The 26,811-nt window shown below is 39.0% G+C and overlaps 3 protein-coding genes and 1 long non-coding RNA gene across 6 annotated transcripts in view; 3 read left to right on the top strand and 1 right to left on the bottom strand.

Annotated features, from left to right (window-relative positions):
- Nucleotides 1-12,423, top strand: part of LOC124290818 (multiple epidermal growth factor-like domains protein 11) — a 34,544-nt gene extending 22,121 nt beyond the window's left edge. Inside the window, exons 2-12 of one of the 3 annotated variants that reach the window (XM_046727654.1) lie at nt 1,459-1,593; nt 2,924-3,127; nt 3,850-4,077; nt 7,172-7,306; nt 7,479-7,625; nt 7,841-7,981; nt 8,277-8,426; nt 8,875-9,012; nt 10,298-10,406; nt 10,850-10,914; nt 11,866-12,423. In XM_046727654.1, the coding sequence (XP_046583610.1) occupies nt 1,459-1,593; nt 2,924-3,127; nt 3,850-4,077; nt 7,172-7,306; nt 7,479-7,625; nt 7,841-7,981; nt 8,277-8,426; nt 8,875-9,012; nt 10,298-10,406; nt 10,850-10,914; nt 11,866-12,248 (1,835 nt within the window). In that variant the 3' untranslated portion in view covers nt 12,249-12,423. The remainder of the gene's footprint in view (nt 1-1,458; nt 1,594-2,923; nt 3,128-3,849; nt 4,078-7,171; nt 7,307-7,478; nt 7,626-7,840; nt 7,982-8,276; nt 8,427-8,874; nt 9,013-10,297; nt 10,407-10,849; nt 10,915-11,865) is intronic. The other 2 variants (XM_046727660.1, XM_046727645.1) reach the window with 2 other exon arrangements.
- Nucleotides 12,424-12,938: 515 nt separating this feature from the next.
- Nucleotides 12,939-16,523, top strand: LOC124290881 (receptor-type tyrosine-protein phosphatase epsilon-like). Its single transcript, XM_046727730.1, has 8 exons — nt 12,939-12,993; nt 13,941-14,053; nt 14,290-14,326; nt 14,674-14,771; nt 14,988-15,113; nt 15,744-15,889; nt 16,109-16,244; nt 16,431-16,523. Exons 1-8 carry the CDS (start codon nt 12,939-12,941, stop codon nt 16,521-16,523), a joined length of 804 nt encoding a protein of 267 aa, XP_046583686.1.
- On the top strand, nt 16,502-21,114 carry LOC124290846. The gene is made up of 8 exons (XM_046727694.1): nt 16,502-16,572; nt 16,870-16,903; nt 17,025-17,089; nt 17,781-17,906; nt 17,996-18,121; nt 18,627-18,764; nt 19,009-19,144; nt 20,028-21,114. The coding sequence occupies exons 1-6, from the start codon at nt 16,540-16,542 to the stop codon at nt 18,735-18,737; spliced, it is 495 nt and encodes a 164-aa protein (XP_046583650.1). The 5' UTR covers nt 16,502-16,539; the 3' UTR covers nt 18,738-18,764; nt 19,009-19,144; nt 20,028-21,114.
- Nucleotides 21,115-23,860: 2,746 nt separating this feature from the next.
- LOC124290718 lies at nt 23,861-26,274 on the bottom strand. The gene is made up of 3 exons (XR_006902015.1): nt 26,249-26,274; nt 24,717-24,781; nt 23,861-24,462 (listed from the first exon to the last, which is right to left on the bottom strand). It is a non-coding gene; the product is annotated as an uncharacterized LOC124290718 (long non-coding RNA).
- Nucleotides 26,275-26,811: the final 537 nt, after the last annotated feature.

The following is a 26,811-nucleotide window of genomic DNA, read 5'->3' as shown; positions in this document are numbered from 1 at the left end:
ACAAATGACGTCATCTATCGGCCACGTTCTGGACGTCCACCTGTAACAACGCCAAGACAGGACAGATGGATAAGGGTGACCCATCTTCGCCACAGGTTTCAGACTGCAGTGGTGACTGCCCGAACCATCCCAGAACTTCGCCATATCAACCCCAACACAGTTCGACAACGTTTACGTCATCACGGGATCAGACCACGACGTCCCGCCATACGGCCTATCCTGACACAACGTCATCGACAAGCTCGCCGAATGTGGTGCCGAAATCATGTCCACAGACTCTTGTTTTGGTGGAGAAATGTTGTTTTCACAGATGAGTCAAGGTTTAACATTTTCCATAGTGATGGACGTAAACGTGCCTATAGAGGCATGGGAGAACGTTATGCACAGGCCTGTGTCTTGGAGACGAATCGCTTTGGTGGTGGTTCCGTGATGATTTGGGGTGGAATAACCAGCACGCCAAAGAACTCCTTTGGTGATTGTTCAGGGCAACTTAACTGGTGTGGGCTACAGGGATCAGATTCTTCGACCTGTAGCAATTCCCTTTCTGCAAAAGCATGGCCCTTGGTTAACATTCCAGCAGGACAATGCCCGCCCTCATACGGCAAGGGTTGCTATGGATTTCTTGCAACACAAAAACGTTGACTTACTGCCTTGGCCTGCAAATTCACCGGATCTCTCCCCGATAGAGCATGTTTGGGACGAGATGGATTGACGTCTACGCCGACTTCCTCATCCGCCAGATAACGTCCTTGACCTTGCAACAGAACTTGAAAGAACTGGCGTGACATCCCACAAGCCTTCCTTGCACGTTTGGTAGGCTCTATGCGTCGTCGACGCATTGCTGTTCTCAATGCCGATGGTGGACATTACCGTTATTGAGCTTGTGACATGGTCGTTTGACCCCTGTCCCGCTTGTGGACTCGTGACGTCATTGTGATTGACTTTTCAATTGAAATTCTCCCGACTTGTTATGGTCTCATGATCCCTCCATTAAAGTAAATATGTACCTTTGACATTGTTATCGTACTTATCAACTGGGATAATATTTTGACAATGCACAGTTTCTTTATGTGGCTAGTATACATGGAAGTTGATTTCACCAAGGCACAACTCCAAGACTCCATCTCTAGTCATTGCACCAGCATACAATCAATACAGATTGTCCCTGTAGACATACAATTAATATAGCCTGTCATTATACGAAGCCAGTCATGTTACAAGCATAGTATCCCTATACTTTGTAATAAAGCAAGCACATCATCTTTGGTCATTACATGATTATTAGAAAGGACAACACCCCTTCCAATGTCACATCAGCATTGAGCATTGGACATCGTATAGTATGATGCAATGAATACTCTTAAACCTTTAAGTCTCTGATACCATACAGGTAACCGTAGGTATATACATAGGCATACGTTGTCCCTGTCGCTCAGACATAATGTCTATATGTTACAGGCAGCTGCCTACCGGGTACGTATGGCTACCGGTGTGGATACAACTGTCACTGTCAGGCTAACACGTGTAACGTTACAGATGGATGCAGATCTCAGACTTGCATCAAAGGATGGTCAGGACCAACATGCCAGAAAAGTAAAGCAATTTTCTTTGAATCTCATTGAATGTGCATTTCTTCTAAATCATCAGAGTTGAGTTGCTAATTCGAATCTGCTTGCTGGCATACATATATACAGGCACTCGATAAACAGAAATAGTTCAAGTGCTCATGTTCTCAAATATTTTAAGCTTGCATTATACTGCTACTCGAATCCATAGCGAGACTTAAGTGGAAACAATGATTCATTTCATATTAGATTTAATCTTCTCACGTATAACGACTTTCATGAAGATAGTAACCACACCACTTTAACGGACACTTCAAAAGTACTTCATTTATATCAGGGTATATAAGGTTTATGTGTGAGAAAGCCCAACAATGTGGTCGAGCAAGTACTGGTATAGATCTGGCGAGCCATACATATTTAATCGGCCAAGTAGGATTCAAACCTGCGATCACTGAATAATAGAATCTTACTTCTAGTAGCATAACCTTGTGGACAATTTTGTGCACGATTTCCTTACACAATGTGAAGCAACGTTATCAACCACTGACCATGGGCGTCCACATGTCCCTTTTTATTCAATATATATCATCAACCAAGTTCACAACGCTAATGGCTGGATACCAAATTGTTGATTCCGTCTATTTTCCAGTCTATATTATTGCAAGGCCCTTTATGCAAATCTTAGAATTCAGATGAATCTAAAGAAGTCTTAGATCTCAACACATCACTCCTGCTGTCAAAACCTTGCACTGGATCTCCGTCTTCTCTCGAATGATTTTCAAGATCTGTATTACAACCCATGACTGTCCCGGCAGCTATCCATAATATATTCAGGATTTCATCTCCCTTTATTCTTGAGAACTTGCTATTCTCCCGTGCAGCTCTACTTCATCAGCCTCTGTCTACTTCTGTACTTCTACTGATTGAACCTTCTTAGTTTGCAGTCCAATGTTATGGAACTCTCTGCTTTCTGAACCAAGTAAAACGATTTCTAAAGACGTTTACGAGTTTAAAAGAATAACAGTTTTAAACCAAAAACATACAAACAAAAAGATTACGAGTCTCTCCTTAAAATCCCCCTCTTCCTCCCAGTATTTCACTAGACATTCGTGATTGTGTGTAAATAGGTGCGTTGATGTGACTTTACTTTAACCATAACGTAAATGAACATCTGTCGATGGATACTAGACGTTGTTATCCGTTAAATTCTGTACTACTGCAGTTTTATGTTATATGAAAGTAAATCATAATCTAAATCCGCCCTGTTATTTTCCCGGACATAGAATATCTCTAAACATTTTAATGCTATTTTGAAACATGGTATTATGCATGATCTCTGGCGTGATATTTCATGACAGATAACAAAGCACTCGATAAGTCGACATCGGCCAGCAGTACCTCTATGGCAGCAGGTAACGCTGTAGACGGAAACACCATAGCGAACAACTATCGCTCCTGCTTTCATTCAGCATACAATGACGGTATAAACGTTGCGTGGTGGAGAGTGGATCTGAATGAGACAACACCGATACATGACGTCACCATATACTTCCGGACAGACTGTGAGTAGCTTACATCCTACTAGTCCAGTGTACATCATCTCCCCATAAGGGTACACAGAACCAATGGTCAGTTCTCAGCATAGTGTATGTCAGAACACAAATGGTGTAGACGACATCTTTAAGGCATTGTTTCAGTGTACCTAAGTCCAAAAATATTGTTTTTGCTCAGCTCTGAGGTGTTTGACAAATGATCTTTGGGTATCTGACAAGACCTCCTACATCTACACATACATCTACTTATGTTCAAGGATTAATGTAAATGTAGCTTACAACAGGTCAGTTTTAGGGTGAACGCATGCACGTAATGATTACCTAACTTTTGAAATTATAATGTAAGTTGTTATTTATAATAATATGTAGTTTAAAGTGATTGTGCAACCGTTGAAAGCTGCGTGTATAATACGTTTACACATGCAAGACCAAGCGATGGTCCATTCATGAGAGTCCGCCGTTGCAGTTGTAAGTCGTCGAGAGCAATGAATGGACTTTAAAACGCAGTTAAGAAATAACTGACGACCGCCGTGACCATGAATAACCCACCTCTATCCTCCCTAATCCCAGCCCCACTGAAGCCCACCACTTAACCTCATGACAGACTGTCATATCGCAGGATATACCCAGGTGTACATTTACCTTTTTAAGGTTTTTAAAGATGCATGATCCTATTCTCCTGCATGTACATGTACTAATAAGGGCACTTGATTAATTTGGACGTTTTACAGATAAGGTTCGTCGGAATGGTATCCAGGTCTACATAGCTGACACTGCCGCTTCTCCAACTGATGGAGTCAAGTGCTACAACGTGACAGGGAAGGGAGACGGATCAGACATACTTGATGTTTTGAACGTGACGTGTTCTGGTAAAGGGCGTTATCTGGTCCTGTACACCACTACAATAAACAATGGTGACGCTGTACCCATTTTGGATTTCTGCGAAGTGCAGGTTGACGGTAGGGATCATGTTGGATGCCACATTTTATTCATATCCGATTTTGATCTTTCACACGTTAGCCGTGAATATCTTAACTTGCCGTTCCTAATCTCGATGTTTTGAACCCGACGTGTTCCTATTCCAGTTTTGTAGTTAAAAAATCACCGACATTATCGTTATCAACTTGTCCATTATGGACTTCTGTGAAATGGATGGCAACTGGACTAATGATTAAGAAAGTAAGAATATTTATGGATAACAACTTCTTTATTATATATGATGCGACGTTTCGGTATGGATTCTTATACCGTTGTCAAGCAAGAGTGAAGTATTACAGCACAGACCAGGCTTATATACATGAACAGGGATTAAGTAATAACAACATGTAGGACTGAGTGAGGGGGATTAACAATAACAACAAGGCACGGTGGCAATAATGTAGTGACAATAGGAAGCCAATGGTGGTTGATGTAAAAAACAAAATATACATGCTGATGAGATTAATTAACAATGATGGCTGAGGTGCTCTAATCTGTTGTTTTTATGAGATCATTGTATGCAGAAGGGATGAGATATCCCTGGTCTCTGTTGATTGAGGGCTTGTGTCTCCGGATTTGAACTGCTTCTGCAAGTTTCCTTTTGGTGAAGTCCTGGTGGTTTTTGGATAATATGTCCACATTGTCCCAAATTATGTTGTGATTGGGGCAGTTGATGATGTGGTCTGATAATGCCGATTTTCTATCAGATTTAGTGGTAGATGATAAGTGTTCTTTGATTCGGATATTTATGGGCCGGGAGGTTTCGCCTACATAGGCCTCGCCACAGTCACAGTTGATTTTATAGACAACACCTTTGGGTTGATGTTGTCGTTTAGAGGTGTTCCTGCCATTCGCTTTCAGTAGGGTTTTTAGTGGTGTAGAGCTGGTAAAGTAGGTTTCGATGCCTGCTTCTCGCTTGAGGAGACGGCTGATGTGGTGAGAGGTTTTCCCTATGAAGGGGAGGGAGATACGAATAGGTGCTGGTTCAGGTTTGTTGGAGGCCGGTTTTCTTGTTGGGTGGAGTGTGGTGCTGATAATTTTATCGACTAGTTTCGACGGGTAGTGGTTGAACTTGGTGAAAACATGGCGGAGGTGCTGTATTTCTGTAGTGGGACTGGTGGAGGAAAGGTTGATGTCTCTCATCTGTATATTGAGGTGACAAACATGTTGTGGTTTCAATGACGGGCTGTGATGTTAAATGTAAATCTTACTATCGAAAAATCGAATTGTGACCAAGCCCTCCGCAAGAGACTTGCAATGTTCAAAAAACCCGATAGCCTCTGATGTTAGCGAATATGATAGGCGAGCTTGTAAAGGGTGGTTTAATGTTAGAGGAAGTTATCGACCTGGAACTGGAAACATTGATAATATCCTTTGCAGAAAATATGTCGATGTACATTCGCAAGCTTCATTTTTACCTAAATATTCTTTACGTTCACATCTGAGAGGGATGTTCAGTGTACAGTATGGCCTAAGTGTTAGTTGTATGTCAGATTGCACCGGCCACATTGTATATATTATCATATCTTATTTGCCGAAAATGTATTGCAATCCAATACTGAAAATGCTTATGTTAACCTGCAACTCTACATACCATTAACTCAAACGTTGGGAAAGAGGTAATACAGTTAGTTTTCCCAATCATGTGTCCGTCCAATTGCTGTTTTAAATCTGAAGGATTTTAAGGTTTGATATCACTGACAATCAAATCAAAATCTTGTATTAATTTGAGAGTAACCTCGAATATTCGTTATAAATTACTTAAAGAAAGTCGTATAATCTCCACATATGTATATGCGTATTTCTGTATAGGTTTGCAGTGAAATTAATGGCATGTGAGTAATATCCCGATGAAATGCAGATGCAATTACAACAATTCCAGTGTTTCAAACAATCGGATATATTTTACAAAAAGAAATGACACAATACATACAATTGAGAATTGTGAATTTAACCTCAACAGTACAGTAGTCTTACTCGCCCCGTCACTTGCCTTAAGCCGTGACTTCACCACACCGTCTATTACAAGCATAACTGTTGTGTGGCAATATTGGCTAATTCTGACAGACAGACAGACAGACATTTTATTCAGTAATAGGCCACTGGCCCAAAATACATTCATAAATATAATAAAAAGTTACATGCGTTTAACTAGAGAGACTATATAATGTTGTAGATTATCCCTGGTTTTACATAAAAACATCAGAATCTCTTATTTTCCAAACATTATATGAAAATAGGCACAAATTATTTATAACATTTGTTTTTTGAAGTCATTATGTTTATAAAACTGTGTTGTGAAATAGGATTTTTCAAATATTTGCCCAGAAACTTATTCCTTATATTTAAGTAGGCTTTACAATAAAGTAAAACATGTATTTCATTTTCAATTAAATTAAGATTATTTTTGTAGCAAAATGGACAGAATCTTGAATAATAAGGGACATTGTTATATCTACCGGTCTCAGAACTAAGTTTAAATTTACCCTATCTAAATTTTGTTAAACAATTTCTTAAATATGGGGCAATACCTAAACTGAGATAAGTTTCAACATTCAGGAGGGACTTGAAAAGAATATAATTAGAACACTTGGTTGTACTATGCAGGGATGAGTACCAATCTTGTGAAAGATTATCAGACAATCTTTGCTTAAAAACAGAAATGAAACCATCAATATCTCCAATATCCTGTGAAATCCAAACAAAGCCATATTGGCGAATTCTTATTCATAATAAACACAAATATTCTCTCATTTTCGTTGTAAAGCTGAATTAACATCAAGGGCAAAATGAGAACTAACGTATATTTAAAGACGAAATTAGTCTTCCTTTCGTTCAGAGTAAATTTGATTAGTAATGTACAGTTCTCCTGTTGCACTCGACTATTACTTTCGGGTACCGAATGTATATATTTTAATGATGTGTTCTTGACAAGCGATTGTGTATATTTCATTAAATAGTTTTGCATTTGTAAGTACAGGAAGAGGGAAGGTAGAAGAAGGAACCCAATAGAGCTACTAAAACACAGGAGTATACTTGGGCATTTGCTTAACCTGTATGTTACCTTTTCAACAGTGTGCGCTCCTGGTACTTTCGGCTCTGTCTGTGACAACTACTGCCACTGTGCTGGTGATGTCTGCAACTTCGTGAACGGCGTCTGTCCTAGTGGAGTCTGTCTACCAGGCTGGCAGCACGACGAGTGTGACACAGGTTCCTATTTTTTTGGCTGATATTTCGGTTGGTTTTCACAGTACAACATTCATTATCGTATATCCGTCCTTGGTTTTAACACATAAAATTAATAAAATTAATTAAATACAGGATGATGATGATTAATCATAGAGCTCAAGTGTAACTATATTAAGAAACTTTATGTTTTCAGAGTGTACCCAATTCAGTTATGGACAAAACTGTAGTAAAAAATGTTCTGATAGGAACTGTAAGAACGACAACTCTAGCTGTGACCATGCGACAGGGATGTGTGTCGGAGGTTGTAAGACTGGATGGAATGGAACAGACTGTACACAGGGTAAGAACGTATATACTTACAACAAATGTATTCCTGTCCCGGCGTGTTGATAAACGCCACCAGGTATCTCAACCACAAACTGATGAACACAACCCTTGCAAAAATCTGATTTTCTTATATGACTTTTTTCTGTATATGGGCAAACATATATTTGATAAGCAAGTTCTTCCTACACATTTGATGATTGGTACTAATGTATTCAAACCTCACTAAAGAATGCCCAGGTTCCTACGGAGATGGCTGTGCTTACCAGTGCTCTGCTAGAAAATGCCGTGGGACATCGACATGTGATCACGTGACAGGCAAGTGTGAAAACGGCTGCAATCCCGGATGGAAGATAGCTGACTGTACACAAGGTGAGACACCATTTTTGGGTTGTCGCACACGATGTTGCGTGACCCTCGGGCCATTGCTGAAAATGTCTCAGTTAGTATTTTCTCCATAATCCTACAAATAAAAAATACATTCAAATATGTAGATGTTGACATGCGTACTTTACAGGTAATGATTATGCAATGGGTTAATGCATTCTCCAGTCCAGTATCAAATCATGAACGTCAGGGAAACTCTCTTTTCCAGTAAAGAAGGTATCATAGTATGCATGCGGTGGTATGAAAATCATATGACAAAGGGACATCTTTTTGTTTGCAGAATGCACCAAAGGCGTTGAATATGGATCTGGCTGTGTTGGTAACTGCAGTGCCCGGATGTGTGATGGTGGTACAGACGCCTGTCCCCCGGACACAGGCCAGTGTGAATCTACCTGTGTGTCAGGGTGGCAGGGAGAGGACTGCGCGCAGGGTAAGAGACAACTTCTGTCGTGGTCAAACATGTCAAACAGTATACGTTCTGAATAACATTATCGAATGAGTGGCATTGTGTTACTTACGATAATATATGATGCACTTTATTAAAACCTTATATAAAAACTTATATATAAAAACGAGATACCGATGGATTAGAACCAACATGTACAGTTCTGGTGAGAGGGATATGTATGGACCAGGTGACCAGGCTGTGTAACCATCGTTCCCGTTTGATGTGGTTCTGATCTTTGGCACATTTTCTGTGTTTCATTTGTTATAATTTAGAGGAGAGATATTCTGGATCCTACGTCTAAAGTAAATGTTTTCATGCTGAATTTATACAAGGCTAATAAATGACTAACGAATCAGCATCGACCGACTTCCTGCCTGTGACTCGAAGGGTGCTCGATACCTTTTAAAATCCAAACCAACATTTGTTTCAGTGTGTAGCCTAGGTTCATTCGGTGAAAACTGTTCGGAAGAATGTGGACAGTGTCTTGACACCAGTGACTGTCACCATGTCAATGGAACTTGTATAACAGGATGTGTTAATGGATGGACGAACCACACATGCACACAAAGTAAGTTCTTCAGTGTTGATGTTCTCTAGTTTGTACGACAATTTCCAGCTAGGGTCCATGCAGGACTGACTGACTGAGTTTAGTTTTACGCCGCTTTTAGCAATATTCCAGCAATATCACGGCGGGGGACACCAAAAATGGGCTTCACACATTGTGCCCATGTGGGGAATCGAACCCGGGTCTTCGGCGTGACGAGCCAACGCTTTAACCACTAGGCTACCCCACCGCCAGGGGTCCATGCAGGAAGCAAATGTACTGTAAGTCCCCATGGTCCCTAATATGGTGATCTACCTTCAGCTGTTGGCAATCTATAGCCAAATATAGATAAATATTTTAGGTTTAAATACTAATTTTATATTCATAACTGTGATCTTCTAGTGTTTTTACTGTCTTTCGTTGACATGTTGATATACTTCAACTCTGCACTTATCATGTATCTGGAACTGTTTTAGTCACGATATGGCTGAAATATTGCCGATGTGACTTTAAATTTTAACTCATTTACTCACTGTACGACAATTAAAAGTTATCGCTTGGTATATATTCCATCACGTTAGCAAACACAAAGCCCTGATCAACCTAGCACCTAATGTGGTCACTTGCATCTCAGATACTGTTTTGTCCTTTTGTAAAACGACCGTGTGAGTCAATAAAATAAGTTTGAGTGTTTGAGGGAATTGACTATTTTAGTGCGAACAAGTTTTAAGTTTAAAGTTTGTCCCAATTCAGTAAACCGAAATTCAAATCGTTCGACATTGCAATGTGTTGATCATATTCATGACAATATCGATTTGTTCTATGAAAGGTCTCTCATCATTCTCATAACGATCACTTCGTGATTGCGTTCCATGGGAAATAGCTGTTCATGTCTGACGATGCAGATCATAATGGATATCTTCTTATTCACTAACTGCTTTGATGTGCATGCAGTTTGTTTTCAGATTTGTCTATTCTTGAGTGGTGTTCGATGCCCGATAGATTTGTGATAAGTTTAAACTTTTTAGTCTGTCTGTTCCCAATTGCAGACGCTGCTTTTCATTGTGAAGTTCACATAAAATCATGTCATAATATGGATTTACTGACAATATAGTATTCTTCATAAACAAAATTTACAATAACAACTGTCGTAATCCCGTGGTAGATTACACTGAAGAAAGATGCTACCATTTCAGAATATTTTCTCTTCTTTTCTAGAGCCAATGTCAATTATGTTCTCGTCACGATAATATGGCTGAAATATTGCCGATGTGACGTTAAATATTAACTCACTCACTCACTTTTCTAGAGCAAGATGAAGGGCCAACGTCCAATGCAGGAATCTTTACGTCAGCTGGTGTTGTAGTTGCCATCATCGTTGCAGCAGCCGTCGTTGTTATCGTTGTTGTCTTGGTCAGGTAAAGGAATAGTATGTTGGTAAATTATACGAAACATAATCACTCGATTGTTTAACCATTTGTACCAGAGAGGCAGCGTGGATACCATCTCAGTACCTGCCATTGGAACGCATGACCCTCTGTAGACGATGACAGAAAAGATGCTCACACTTAAAGTGAAATCAGTATCTTCATACTTTAATATTCAATACAGACTGTCAGGTATTTCGGTTCACACTTAGTAAACTGTTTGATCAATATTATACATACTAATTTCAACAAGGAGCATGGTAGTTCATGTCAATGTAACGCATAAATGAATAAGTATTTTTACTTGTACAGTTATATGTATTTGGGCTCTATTTTGAAACCTATACTTTGATGATCTGTGGTTGATCAATAACATGACGGACATTCTTTCTTGCACAATACATGTTACTAAAGCAAACCATTCTTATTTGTAGGAGACGAAGAAGTCAAGCAGCAAACAAAAGAGATGATCATGCAGATATGTCCCCAGAGCAGATAGGTTCGTATAAAGCAATGACGTACCCAATAATAAACTGACATACAGTAAAGTCCACAAGCAATGCCGTACACAATAATAAACTGACATACAGTAAAGTCCACAAGCAATGCAAATGATGATTTATGTCGTTTATCCTTTTTGTTCCGTAATGGTCAGGAAAGTTGAAAAATATTCTTCTCAATTTAAAGTATCTTTGTTCGTTTTGAGGTTGGCGGTTTTTTTAATTTTTATCATCTAACCAAGCTTTGGGAAAAAAACATCACTGGACGCGTTGATTTATCATTTAGTTGTATTCAATGGTCTGTGGCATCATTGTTGATACAAAGGTTAAGGTTATCGTGTGTGTGACATTGTAAACAAAGCCGGAAATAATAATCAGCTGTACATTATTATTTCGAAAACGTCATCATGTTGTTTTGGATTTATTATATACACATATATCAAACTTAAGCTTAGCACTTTGTCGTACCGTCGAATATTCTTTGAAAATTACTTTGTATATTTTTCTTCAGTTGTTGGCTATCTATAGCCCATTTTGACATTGTATTGTCCAAAAATGATTTTCTTCTTTTAAAGATATATGCTAGCTAGTTTTAACCCAATCTGTGATAATTTAATGGTTTTACTGTCCTTCGTTGACAGGGTTTTATATATTGTATGTATGTATTACGAATTGACTCATTCACTCACTTTGTACATTTTTCATTTTTAAAGACGTAAGCCGCTATTCACACACTCACTCACACACACACACACACACACACACACACACACACACACACACACACAAACACACACACACACTCAAACACACACATACACACACACAAACACGTGCGCGCGTATCGTGTGTTTGCATATTCACGTGCAACGTGCACTTGTTTCCTTGAGCCTTGATTGTGGTAGATAAGAGGCACCTTGACAATATGTGTGCAACTGCCCTGTTGGCAGATATGATGAACGACCCTGCGTGTACCAATGATGTGGACACGGACGATTACGTCAACCCTGTATATGTAAGTGGCCATGTTGCAGATAAAAACGACCCTCTGCCTACCAGCGTTGGGGACTCAGACGCGTACCTCGACCCTGTGTATGCAAATGCTGTGGACTCGGAAGAGTACCTCGACCCTGTGCGTGCAGGTGCCGTCGTGGTGGTGGACGAGAAGGACGAAGCGGCTGTAGATGAGGACGACAACGACACGTACTACAACACAGCAACTGCTCCTGCAATAACGTTGGTGTCTGTAGATAAGCTACAGGAGCGGATCCAGGAGCTGCAGGTGCCCGTCGGGGGCTTTCAGGCAGAGTATCAGGTACGACCAAAAACATGACAGAACGAGGTACGCATTAATCCGATTAAAAGTGACCGACAGGACCACATAATAAGACGGCGAGATATTACCAGATACTGATCCGCCATCACAACGTGACTATTCTTATGAAGATATAAACTTGACATTACAAGGTGTAATACGAGTATATTATTTAATTCATGAACAATGTTAATCTGTCCATAACACCTCAGGAGGTGCGCATCAGGAATTTACAGCCACGTACACCATATCAACACACCATGTTTAAACACGAATTTATTACCATTAAGGTCTTTTTATTTAGCTTATCTTTAATCAACAACATTCAATCATCGGCAGAATGAGACGCAAAATGTTTCGCCATGATTTTTCCTGAACGGTCATAAAGGGAGATAACTCGGGATGGCTTAGTTTATAATAAAAATGATCGAAATCGAGGTTTTGTTAAACGACAAGTGAAATGCAGAAACTTTTTTTTTTTTTTTTTGGATACATTTATTGACACAGACAAATAAGAATTTATGGCAACAATTTTATTACTCTGTGTATACACATAATTGTATACGCCAACACTAAATTTTCGAAGCGATCAGCCGTTTGGCAGCCACATTCCATATAAGGTCAAGGTCATTCGTAGAACCCGTGTAGTTAGTCATGTGACAGATTTGACGGGGTGTAAGGTTCGTGTAACCTAGGAAATCCGCCTACATGGTTTCGTATACTTTGGCTTTTTACCAATCAGAATTCGACAAATTTATCTTAGGTAAGGGGAATAAATAGAAATATTACCAGGTAACAAAAGTTCTTCCACCTCATCATTGACATCGATATTAAACGTTTTCATCTACTTTTGAAGCCAAAAATGCCAAAAGCGTACATTAGCACTTCTTCTTCTTACATAGTGTTGTGAATTGTCGGTACGTGACAGATTCTTGTACCGTTGTCAAAGGGTACAAGAATCTGTATCGAAACGTCGCACTTACAAATAATAAGAAGTTGTTATCCATAAAGCTTGTTCTATTGTTCTATTGTACTTCCCAACTTCTAAAATGCCACTCAAAGAAGTTAATGTATGAGATCTGTTAACTCATTGGTTGTTCAAGTGACGTTTACTTTCATTTTACTTCCAACTTCACACTTCGCCAATGAATAAATCCTGAAACACTGATACACGACAGAAACTATCTACTGTCTTCACCCGTCCTTACAAAGAGTCCCAGCTACCGGAGAACAAGGCGAAAACCAGATTCACGAATTACTACCCATGTAAGTCTGATTCAGTATTTTCAATATCAAATACGGACACTTGCGATACAAAAACATAAATTGCACCAATTGAATATTTATACTTATGATATTCTAATGTTATTAAGGATAAGTTTTGATTGCATCAACATTTTCATCAGCAAATGAAGATTGCAGACTGTGGACGGTATCAGTGTGGACTGTATCAATATTGTTAGTTTGGTTGTGGTGCTGGTGACTGACTGGGGCATCTACATTAATACTAAAGCACAAAGAAACCTTTTGTAAATGCTCAAAAGAGGTGTTTTGACTATATTTGGAATAATTGCTCAAACGATTGTTGAAATCTGCCACTAATGGGAGTCCATAAAGTCCAAAGTCCTCATTTGTTGAAAGTTATTGTTAATATGAGGCATAGTTAAGCGTAACGTCGTACAAACGTTTTGTTCTTCATTATCAAACAAGACGTATCTATCCATGGCCATGTTTCCTATATTCCAGATGATGACACAAGGGTCAAGTTGCAGACTCTGCCAGACAAGCCTGGTTCTGACTACATAAATGCCAGCTACATAGACGTTAGTAGGATTTAACATTAACTGATGGAATTGTTAGGAATGTTTACTTTTTATGACATTGGGCATCGTTAGGTGCTGTACGTACGTTATGTGATGTCAGTAGTTTGCAGTGCACCTACATAGAAAGTCAATCCTAATCTTAATAACGTCTAACTACAACTTGTTTTTGATTTTTAAATAAAACGTATTGCAGGTAGTTTACACATAAAACTTTACAAGATCTGCTCTTGTTTCAGGGCTACTCTGAACCTAGAGTCTACATAGCAGCACAAGGTATTGTTTTCTATTCCAATGTCTAGTCTTATCCAATGTATTGCACAAACATATAAGTAAATGAAAATTAAAAGAACTGAAATGGAAGATACGGTTAAATGGTTTCTTGCTACCGCGGATCTGTATGAGGTCAGTTGAAAATACGAAATAGAATAGCAAGATATAACGGATATCATGTACCGTTGGTTATTTTTGGAGTGTGCGATAACGATTCCGACATTTAATCCCTGGGTCAGCGCTTTGAGCATGCAATGTACATGGATAAATGAGCAGTAAAAATGGACTATTAATATTATATTGATACTCATATCTACAAATTGTCATTTCCGTATGCATCCACTGTGCAGGTCCTAATAAGAAGACTCTGACTGACTTCTGGAGGTTGATCTGGGAAAAGAACTGTACCAGAATCGTCATGCTGACTAATCTCATGGAGATGGGGAAGGTCAATATTAAACAAGTTAATGTCAAACTTATAGTAAACATATGCTTTATGCAAATGGTAAATATGCGTCAGATAATAACATTAAATATGAATAAATCCCACACTTGATATTTTGAGTGTTATAACCAAGATCTGACTAGATGTAATGAACAGGTGTAACCTAGGAGTTATGGAAAGAACACCAGGTAACGTAACACCATTTGGACCTTTATGTAGACGAAGTGTGCTGCGTACTGGTCGGACAAAAAGGATTGGACTGTAGGGGACTTCAACATAGCTGTAATCAGCTCAAGCGAGAGAGCACACTGGGTTGTGAGAGAATTACAAGTTACAGAGAAAAAGGTCAATATATTCTTACTTTATATGTACAATCACCGAATCTATGAATATTCATATTCGAGTACAGGACAGGCAAGGGTGTATTCATAATCATGTTTAGCACAGTCATTCACTTTTGACTACAAATGTGTCTCTCTCTAAATAGCAGTACTGGCCGCAAGCATATCTGAGTATGTTCAGTCAACTACAATAAATATGTTTGGTCCGAGACATTACAACTGACCCCACAAATGTAATTCTCAGACGTTTTCTTTACTTATACGCATTGGAATATATCTATGTCTTCACAGCAGTCATAATTCAAAAATAGCTAACTGGACTTTCCGGTTCATCAATAATTTGATTGTCTGATTTGTTTACTAGTCGCATGGCAGACAAGCTGTTATGTACATACTTCCGTTTATAGGCACATTTTGTGAGTGGCGGGTGCTACCATTAGGGCAGGACATGCTTATCCTCTTCGCGAACACCTGGTGTCATGACTGATTTTCTGTGATCCATTCATATGATTTTCACAGCCGTTTTTCCCCTTTACACAAAACGGATTTTGTTTCTGGGGATAGTCAAGACTGGGTATTCCGTTGCAATCGCGTTATATATTTATTAAATTCATATTATTTCATATGCCTTTAGACAAACACTTGTCGGCGCTTCCATCAATTCCACTTCACAACATGGCCTGATCACTGGATTCCTGAGGAGACGTCCTTGGCTGAGTTTCTGTGGCTGGTGAGGACAGCAGCTAACACCCACAGTGTCCCTTTACTTGTGCACTGCAGGTAGGAGACTTTACATCCCCCTTGGTGTTTACGAGAAGACATCATCTATTTATTCAACATACTTGTAGGATGTAATGCAAATTACACACATTTAATCCTTTCTTCTTCATGGTTTATAGTTATCATGTGCTGTTATAATCGAACTTGCTCGCTGCTAATTGCAATTGTATTGTACAGTCACATAGATAGCAATATTATTGAGGACAATTTTAACCCCAGTGCTGGGATCGGCCGGACAGGAACTTACATCGCTGTGGACTACCTATTGGACCAGGCTTTGACTGAAGATAAGGTCGATGTGTTTGGTTGTGTCTCCAAGATGAGAGATCAAAGAAAGGGCATGATACAGACCAAGGTGAGACATGTCTTCTCAATCTGCAGTTGTTTTTGTTATTACCTGTTTAAAAATGCGTATACCGACTATGAGCCGTAATGAACAAAACATTTTTTCTCTTCTGTCCTTTTCGTTTCCATGAAACACAAATATGACATTTCTTCGCATTTTCGACGAATGTTAACGTTTGTTACATCGTAACCTCAGGAGCAGTATGCGTGTGTATACCTGACACTACAAGAGGCGCTGGAGTTTGGAAACACAACTATGGATGCAGGTGTTCAGTCAGAATCGAAATGAGAAAAGAACCTTCAAGATGGGATGCATGGAACCCACACAGTTAATACAGGTAGATGCAAAATATTCAGATAATAAACTACTAGTAAATTATCCCTGATGGACCGTGACATGTATATATTTGTTCCACATAGATGTATGTCATGTTTTTAGTGAGTGAGTGAGTTTTGCGCCGCTTTTAGCAATATTCAAGCGATATCACGGAGGGGGACACCAAAAATGGGCTGCACATATTGTACCCATGCAGGGAATCGAACCCGTGTCTTCAGCGTGACGAGCAGACGCTTTAACCATTCGGCTACCCCACCGCTGCATGTTTGTAACTAATGCCTTTCAAAAAACGTTTTAGATCCTGAATATCAAGAGAGAGACTTCAGGAAATGGTAAGTAAGCGTAGCTTTGTAAATTCATTATACATATGAACGAACTGTTTCGATTGTGTCAAATGTCGTCACTGCGACACATTTGAAAAGCTAGTACGTCGGTAATAAAAACTATTTTCAGGGGACAAGTTCAAGGGACGTCTGTATATTGATGGGCGCTCAGACATCGTAGCTGTAGAAGTGGAGGTAAGCATTTTAGGTTTGGGTAGTTTTGAAATCGTGAACTGTTGGGCTCGTAATTCATTGATAGATGAGTCTATCAAGTTATGTCACAACTTGTGGCTGCTACGACCTTAAAAGCACTTGAGATATGCCAGTTCACCCTGAATCCGACTGATGAAATCGGTTCTGGAATATTATGCAGTTTACAAAGTATTTTTGCAAACCAACAACACATCTAGGTATTATTTACTTGATCACTTTCTTTGAGTTTATTGTGTGTTTTCTCAGAACCATGGCCCTGACTGTAGTGCTGGTTGTGTCGAAATCATACTGCAAATCGTTATTCATTGGCAGGAAGTTGTCATGGACATTTTCAAGAGCTTTGGCCCTTCCCTAACGTTTATAAGCTTGGTATAATTACTATTGTGTAGCACTTCATAAGCTCATATTTATGATACAGTTTCACTCTTATAAAAGATGGTTGTGATTATGGCAATGGTGCTGTGGCTTATTCACCTGAAAGTTGACCTTTGAAAAGTGCAATAGATCAAACAAAACACCAAGTTTGATCACCCAATTCATTTGGTCGCCTCAAAGGACAAATACAGAGTGTTTGTACCCATGCTCCAGCCCATGTTCTACCCTACGATAGATCTGTATGCGAATTTTGAAAATGTTATGTCACGGTGATGTATATATACCGTTCCTCCTTCAGTCTCACCTGTCCATGAAAGGCTATCTACTGACTGAAGCTCCCTCCGTCACCACGGCGTCTCTGTTTTGGAAACTCATAGAACAACAGGAGTCTGGTACTGTCATTGTCCTGCCAGACTCGCACCAGGTGAGGGGTTGTCTTTCACTTACACCTGTTTTATTTAAACGATCACACTCGGTGAGGTGTTACATTTGAACCAATGACTATACTTTCAGAATCTGTCCAGCTATGTGCCTTCTCCAGGAGAGAGTCTGAACGTGAGTCCAGTCAGTGTGAAATGTTCAACAGAGAACACAATCAACCCCGACATCGTGCTCAGGAGCGTACACATACAGATTAACGTAAGCCTTCATTTGCTATATGTTTACCTTAAATATATGTCTATGTAAGTTCCTATATGCGTTTCTTTTTGGGAGAGTATACTAACGTCAACAATAACAACCAAGCGGACTTCTTATTTAATCATTAAGTCAACATAAACCACAGACTAAAATATGACATTTAAGACACTGTTCACTGTATGCAACACACGTCTCGCCCAATCTGTAGCTTTCTATCAAGATTATTTGCTTTATCAATTAATCAAATATAACAAAATCATTTGCAATGGATTTATTATTCTATAAGATATAAATTAAATGTTTTGTATGGTGACCTAAGATGAGGAATGAATGAAGAGTGAATGGATACGCGAGACATCAACCAATTTCAACCATTCTTAGTTAACATTTGTTGTTTAAATATGTCAGGTATTCCCCGTGTCGACAAATGATCCAGTATATCATATGCTATAGGATTTGTTACTGATTAAAACATAATATAACTCTATAAATGACAATTGACCAGGACCGTCCGCCATCCCCAGTGCATGTGTACATAATGAAGCAGTTTCCAGAAGATTCCCTCCATGCTCTTGGAACTGCTGGAACAAGTAGATCTTCATACGAGTGGGGATGAATCCCAACCAGTTGCTGTCATCTACAGGTACACATAAAATCTTTATGACTGATGAGATTTCAGCTTTACTGTTAAACCTAATCTAACTCTTTGTCGATATAACATGTGAAAGAAAGGACGTGATCCCTCGCTATATTCCATGTTATCAGTTGGCAGTAGAAGCATCATACAAAGTTGTACAGACCAGCTTTCCGGGCAAAAATAATGCAAAACTATTTTCGAAACAGTGTATTTGGTTACATGAATTCATATGTACATTTTTATGTTAAAGTGAATCTGACAGACAGAGAGGTGCAATATTGTGCATCCTGAGCAATATTGTTCAAGGCCTGAAGTATGACAAAACAGTTGAGATCTACAACAACATGAAGGCTATGGTCCACTGCCTGGATCAAGATATCACACAGGTATCTTTAGCATGAAGTGTCAGTGTATTTTGGTATGACTTCTTAACAACCATATGGACGTCTGAATTCCAAAAAAATGTTGTCAAGGTTTCTTAACTTAAGCAAAACCTGCATTAATTAGGATTAAATAAAATTAATGTTTAATTCCTGATTAAAATCAAGCTATAACTATGTGTGTCTCCAATTCATTTATAGCTAACAGTGACTAAAAAGCCGAATTGAATTAAGGAGCATTAGTTTGGAATGTTTCAACACACCAAATTACACGAGATGAAAGTAAACCGGTCGAGACCAAAGTGTTGAGGATAATGACGGGAATATTTCCACTATATGTTTGAAGATATGTTTGATAATCATGTATGTGTACTTAAATCGGTACATGATGCTGACTTTAACATAAAGGCATTTGGTCAGTTTTATGTCCACATTCATCGCCCCTACTCTTTGAATACTCTTTTTTACAATAGCATAAATCATCTACTTAATTGAGGAACTAAATTATTTCTTGGAATGCTCATTAAAATTAATTGTTTCTTAATATCGAAATTGTCTCGTCTTAATGTCGAAATTCTTTGGAGCTCGTCATTTTATCCTCACCTCGGATGTGCATGTTTTAGGTGGATTGTAGTAAATGAATCGCAAGTAAGTCAGATTTTCATTTGAGATCCATGGCTGTGATTTCTTCCTCCCTTCTGCAATTAACTGACGGGTTATATATCATTATCAAAACTGGTGATATTGCCCATCGTATCAGCATTATTAGTAAACCTTATAGATCATAACATCCAGTCACATCCCTTTGCGAACAGAATTATATTTTTCAAGTTATATGACATCATTACCGAAGTAAAGAATGTCTATTGAAATCTTTTCTATTGTACAGGCTGACGTTGCTCTTTGTTATGACGTAGCTTTGGAAGGCATAGAGTCGCAAAGCATCTACGAAAACGTCTAACAAGCAACTATTCTCCTTCATGGACCAACAAACCTCCGGGCTTCAACTTACAGATCAGATTTGATGCCATTAACGCACCAGTAACAATGAACTTTTATTTGTTGTCTTCATATTTTCCTCCCTACATTTTCTCTTATAATTTTGTTATTTCTTATCTTATGAGTGAGTTTACATTTGCATAGTTGATTGATTGATCATTAAAGAATTTAATATGTGTTCAGGCATCGAGACCCATTTACACCTTGCCCATCATGAAACGTTGCTCAGATTCTAAACACTTCATAACGTAGCAACACACTTTAAGGTATGCAAGAATTACATTCTGAACTTCATGACGAGCTATATTCCTGGTAACGTCTGAATCTTTTGTTTTGTACCTGATCCATATTTAAGAAGAGTTAAGTTTGTTATTGTGTTAAGAAGATTGCTATACTGGTGAAATGCAAGTGTATATTGAGGGTCAGACCAACCATCATATCTTCAGGCATAATTGAATTAAACTCTGTGTTCGCATAATAAGGAGTACTGGAAGCACCTTTAAAATACGTAACTAAGGCCTTAGTCACCTGTAAACCCGTGAAAAAGGGTTCATTCAAACAATTTATTGTTATATTCATTGTGCTAACATCGTCATACAGTGAATCCCTGGTGGCCATAAGCTTATGATGTCTTTGTATATGATAATACAAGAGGGACACTCACACATACATCTTATTATAGTAGGACGTTGGGTCATTATTTTTTCATATCTATTTTTGGAAAATTATTTATTTGAAAATGCACAGAAACTTGTATATGTTGTACTTACATATCATGCATCGCTCATCTAATCTTTGTTCACCCATATGGGTTTATCTCACGCTCTAACCTATATCATTGTAGCTGCTTGTTTGACAGAATCGTGTTCCTATCACACCTATCTCTTTGGGATGCTGTTTGGTTTCCCTGAATATATACTAGGCACATAAAGAAACTGTGCATACAAACATTTAAAATCTAAATTTATCAAGCCTGTGTAGACATATAAGGATTTAAACTCAGAGATTAGTGACATGTATCCAACATGCATGCACGTGCCACGTTCCGTGACGTCAGTGGGTTCGTCCTTGAGACGTGCAATACGTTGTTGCACGTGCATTCCGGGAAAGAGAAACAGAGCAAATGAATGCCACACAATAGTGTCACTTTGGAAAGCTCAACCCCTGCCCTTAAACGGCTATTGAAACGCATAGCATGTCAAGGCTCACGTCTGCACAACGTCATGAGGCCATTGGGATGGTTCGTGGGGGAATGTCTCAACGACAATTGGCTGCACATTTCCTCTGCCACCGGAACACCATTTCTGCACTGGTGAGACGCTACCAGAACACAAATGACGTCCTCGATCGGCCACGTTCTGGACGTCCACGTGTTACAACGCCATGACAGGACAGATGGATAAGGGTGACCCATCTTCGCCACAGGTTCCAGACTGCAGTGATGATTGCCCGAACCATCCCAGGACTTCGCTGTATCCATCCCAACACAGTTCGACAACGTTTACGTCATCACGGGATCAGACCACGGCGTCCCGCCATACAGCCTATCCTGACACAACGTCATCGACAAGCTCACCGAATGTGGTGCCGAAATCATGTCCGCAGACCCTTGTTTTGGTGGAGAAATTTTGTTTTTACAGATGAGTCCAGGTTTAACATTTCCCATAATGATGGACGTCAACGTTCTTTTAGGCGCGTGGGAGAACGAGGACAATGCCCGCCCTCATACTTCAAGAGTTGCTATGGATTTCTTGCAACACTACAACGTTGACTTACTACCTTGGCCTGCAAATTCACCGGATCCCTCCCCGATAGAGCATGTTTGGGACGAGATGGATCGACGTCTACGCCGTCTTCCTCATCCGCCAGATAACGTCCTTGACCTTGCAACAGAACTTGAGAGAATCTGGCGTGACATCCTACAAGCCTTCCTTGCACGTTTGATAGGCTCTATGCGTCGTCGATGCACTGCTGTTCTCAATGCCGATGGTGGACATACCCGTTATTGAGCTTGTGACCTGGTCGTTTGACCCCTGTCCCGCTTGTGACGTCATTGTGATTGACTTTTCAATTGAAATTCTCCCGACTTGTTATGGACCATGATCCCTCCATTAAAGTTTATATGTACCTTTGACATTGTCATTGTACTTATCAACTGGGATAATATTTTGACAATGCACAGTTTCTTTATGTGGCTAGTATAGCTTTAAAATTGGCATTTGGGTAGTTAGTGATATTTGTTCATTGAAATGAATTTAATCTCTGCACTGTCATGAAACCCTAAAGCGACATGTGCAATGTATAATGATACAAATTAGTTCCTTGTGTAATAAATAGTAACACATACTAGTTGCATTATGGTAACATTACCTTGTGCACTATACAAATCTCAGATTTGATTTGCGTGAACAATATATCACGCATTTACAATAATCATTATATGTGCGTGTGTCTCTGTGTGTGTGTGTGTATGTTTGTGTGTGCATGTGGATCATATGCTTTATGACAACCACTGTAGTCCATAAAAAGTAACTTCAAAGTGTCAAAATCATACAGAAGTAAATGTTGAATGTTCATGTAACACATATGGTCTCACCTTTGGCAAGGCCTTTGTTCATAACATGCCTCTGTTCACCCAGCAGTGATTGGGTATCCAGTTGGATGAGATGGAGACGATTGTTAACCAACACAGGCTGCTTCAGTTGTATTTGCAAACTGATCGCTGACCGTGATAGTAATGTAAGCGCTTTCAGCATACACCTTGTGTGCGGAAGTTATTAGCGTTAGCGCAATGTAATTGCACACATGTTCATTGTAATTACTGTTTAACAAAGTGTGTTCACTCTGTTACACTCTTTTTCAGTCACATTTGATATTATTTTCTCTTTGTTTACATTTTTAAATCTAGCAAAAAAATATTTTCACAGATGCTTTGTTTTCTGTTGTTCATCAACCCACGACCGCATATACCTCGTTTGGCTGATATTAAACAGAAAATACCCTGTTTAATACCCGTTTTATCAAACACCTCCCCGATTCAAGTTTGGAAACACTACTCAATATATTTGATGATATTTGGACAACCGGCAACTTTCCTCCTTCGTAGCACAATGCCATTATCATCCCTATACCAAAACCTGTCCGGGATCATACTTTTCCCTCAAACTACCGTCCATATCACTAACTAGCTGTGTTTGTAAAACCATGGGGCGCATGGTCAACAATAGATTAATCTGGTACTTGGAGACCAATAACCTCCTTAGTTACCTCCAATGTGGTTTCAGAAAGAACCGAAGTACCACTGACCATCTGGTGCGTCTGGAATCTTTTATAAAAAATTCCATTGTCAACAAAGAACATACAGTATCCATCTTTTTCGATTAAGAAAAAGCATACGTTACAACGTGGAAACATGGTATCTTAAAGGATTTACATGAATTTGGATTGAGGGGCAGATTACCTCAGTTCATATCTCAGTTTTGAGCAGCAGACAATTTCAAGTGCGGGTAGGTTCCACACTGTCTGATTATTTCCACCAAGATCAGGGCGTCCCTCAAGGAAGCATCCTGTCTGTCACCCTTTTAAGCATAAAAATTAACAGCCTCACTAACGTCTTGAACAGTTGTGTTGATGGGTCCCTTTTCGTGGAATTTCGTGGATTTCAATAATTCATGTCGTGGTAAGAACATGCACGGAATATAAAACAAAATACTGGACAAAAAATGGTTATTGTAGTTCTGGCTATATATTGCATCCTCATTGTTTGTCTCCATACTTAAGTTCATCTTACAGAAAGTGTCATGGTGCGTGTTCCACAGTTATCAGTGTACATGTATGTGGTATTACTCAAGTATTAATGAGCACTGAAATAATAACATCAACATACAGGAAGGCTATTGTCCCTAAACGCTGAAAAGATATTATATAAAGGAACCCTAGATTATTGAGGAACCAAAGTGATATACGGGCTACCAGAGATGCTACGAGGGTGAAAATGGCAAGGTGATTTAAGAAGATATATACCTGGTCCTTTTGTTTGGATTAGGTGTTATCTACATAATCCAATAAGTACAAAAAAGTAAGCTAGACATTGCTAGCGCCTGGATCATGAAACTCCTCAACGACGCCATATTTCAGTAAAATGAAAGCGGCGAAGAAAGCAACTGATGATAGCAACTGAAGTCCAGTGTCAATCGACTTCACACGATACCGAAGGCTAGGGAGATCATACAGTGCGCATGCGCCGACCTCACCACAAGCTGTTTCCCAGAGAGTACACGTGGTGTCAATGACCATACCATACACGATAGGTGAAGGCAGGAAACCTGGGTAGAAGAATACGTTCAATATATTTTACCAATATCAACAAAACATACATATTCTACATAAAACATTAAATTCTCAATTCTGTAAGAATCTGTTTTTAAAATAATATGTAACATTCTTAACATTATTAAGAGGCTCTATCCTCTTTCATTAAGTGGTTGCTGTGACTGTCCAATACGAGCGAACACAGGGACAAGTCCTTTACACGGGACTAGTTATATACTCTTATATATGGATGTCAATTAATACCTACCAACAAAACTATTAAGGAAAGACGAAAAAGCGACAGCCACTGACTTGTCACTTGGTTGCACGGTCCTTTGAAGCAAATCAAAGCAATCAGTCAGTTTTTACAAACATATAAGTCAATATAGCATGCACGAAGTGAGATATAAATTTATTGAAACAAACATCATCGAATTTGTCATTCAGAATTTGATGACACACGGACGACGAGTTAAGGGGCGTTAAGTATTGCCTGTTGACCTTTGATGTGCATATGACCTTGCACGTCAAGGCTTGTCCGTAGTGTATTTCAGATGAAACTGGTTAGGGCATCATCTTTTTTTATGTGTTTCACGTAGCCACCAAATTCTAAACACGGGTCGGTCGGTGGGGGAAATGTTTTTAGAAATACAAAACTATCTGAATAATGTTCTTGATTCGCATTTACTGTAATTCTTATTACAATCCCTCGCGTTCTTTGGAATTGTGGCAGTGACTGTTAAAAAAGATATATGACGAGGCGGTAAGTTTTTGGTTCGAGTCGGCGGTGCTGGAATGAAAAAAAGTAAAAAATAAAATTAAACGGGTCGGTAGGGCGACGAGAAACGGAGAAAATAAAAATGCTGAGCTTAATGTTATTCTATGACGTTGCCTTCCAGATCGATAGTATAACATAAATGATTGCAAGTAAGGATACACACAAACAGTACGTGCTAGTACCCGTGTTATGGACATACTGTTAAAATACGAGAGTACCTTCTGGAAGGATATGTTCAGGGTGCTTCTAATTAATCCCATCACGTTAAATATCACTAATCCTGACTTATAGGATTTGTTTCTGTTTAGCTCTATGACACCTTTAAGCAAACAACTGTAACAACAAAATGCTGACATGTTGTGTAACTGATATTGAAAGAGTTACTCAATAAAGGTGTTACAGGCCCCGATTTGCATAGATCGATACTGATGTAAGGTCCAAATGCGTTGTAGATAGACTCTTCCAAACGTTAAACCCTTAATGAAAATCGTTTCGGTTGGATTTGGAAAATAAAAAAGAATGTGGAGACAGAAAGTGTATTAATCAATCCGTCATCAACGATGACACCGAATGAAAATGTCGATTGTATAGGATTCCGATTTATCATGAGCATGTGTTTGTGAATCATTATGAAAAGAGTGATGATACTCCTTGTTAAGGAAAGGGTGTCCAACATGATTTAGAAGACAACCTCATGTCAATTATATATTCTACTACCGACAATTACAGTTTGTGTCAATAAATATATTTGGTACAATGTCCTGGTAAGCCGCAAAATTATCGGAAACATATACATATACATTTCATAAATGAATGTATTTTCATCACAGTGTTTTGATATTGATTTCATATAACTAGATTATGTATATATTTGTATATTATTCCAACTCAAGACAACTGCAGCCGACAAACCAGAGACAGTAAAGTTGAACGAACTAAAATCCTGTTTACAGATGTCAACCTGCCAGTTTTACAATGAAAGTGAAACCACCCGCTTCGTGTAAAACCTGATAAGTACCTACTTCATTAAGGTAAAGACAACAGGGACCATGGGAAATGTCGCCAGGGTCCCACAAACCAAGTCAACGATGACGAAGGGGTAAAAGTAGGGGCATTCCGCCTGACATCTTCCCGCTGTGCCCTCGTTACCAGCAATCTCAGTACATCCCGCGTATATCTGAAATATCTCTACTTTACAAAGAAGACACGAAATACAAACAAATTACAAACTGAAAGTAGACAAATGAAAGATAAGGTAAACAGGGTACTTTCAGATGAAAACATCAGTGTATTCCCGTATATATGTGTGATACTGGCATCCCACTGTATAAGGATGGTAACGAGGTCAAGTTTGAGTGACCTCCCTTGTATTTGTATTGCGTCAGAACCTTTAATGTATAATTTCGTCACGTTTTATATTACCCTTTTCGCGCGAACACTCTAACTTACCGCGACGAGTTTATTACAGATGTGTCTGATTAAATGTTTACTGAATACCATGTCTTAGTCTTGGCATATAAATTATCTTTACCAGTTCTTCCGTACCTACCCCGACGTCCGCATCACGTGCGTTGATTCCATAATG

Source organism: Haliotis rubra, unplaced genomic scaffold (genome assembly GCF_003918875.1).
Source record: "Haliotis rubra isolate DU_JTF1 unplaced genomic scaffold, ASM391887v1 Scf1127, whole genome shotgun sequence".
Lineage (NCBI taxonomy): Eukaryota > Metazoa > Mollusca > Gastropoda > Lepetellida > Haliotidae > Haliotis > Haliotis rubra.
The sequence above is the reverse complement of the archived record's forward strand: the minus strand, read 5'-3'. Positions and strand labels throughout refer to the sequence as shown.

Bases quoted from the DNA above. Each gene is read 5' to 3' on its own strand.
- LOC124290881 (XM_046727730.1), top strand. From the start codon at position 12,939: ATGGTTTCGTATACTTTGGCTTTTTACCAATCAGAATTCGACAAATTT. The intron at 14,054-14,289 runs GTTAGTAGGATT...CTCTTGTTTCAG, and splicing joins TAAATGCCAGCTACATAGAC to GGCTACTCTGAACCTAGAGT. The intron at 15,890-16,108 runs GTAGGAGACTTT...TTTTAACCCCAG, and splicing joins CCTTTACTTGTGCACTGCAG to TGCTGGGATCGGCCGGACAG.
- LOC124290846 (XM_046727694.1), top strand. From the start codon at position 16,540: ATGGGATGCATGGAACCCACACAGTTAATACAG. The intron at 17,090-17,780 runs GTAAGCATTTTA...TTCCTCCTTCAG, and splicing joins TCGTAGCTGTAGAAGTGGAG to TCTCACCTGTCCATGAAAGG. The intron at 18,122-18,626 runs GTAAGCCTTCAT...ACAATTGACCAG, and splicing joins GCGTACACATACAGATTAAC to GACCGTCCGCCATCCCCAGT.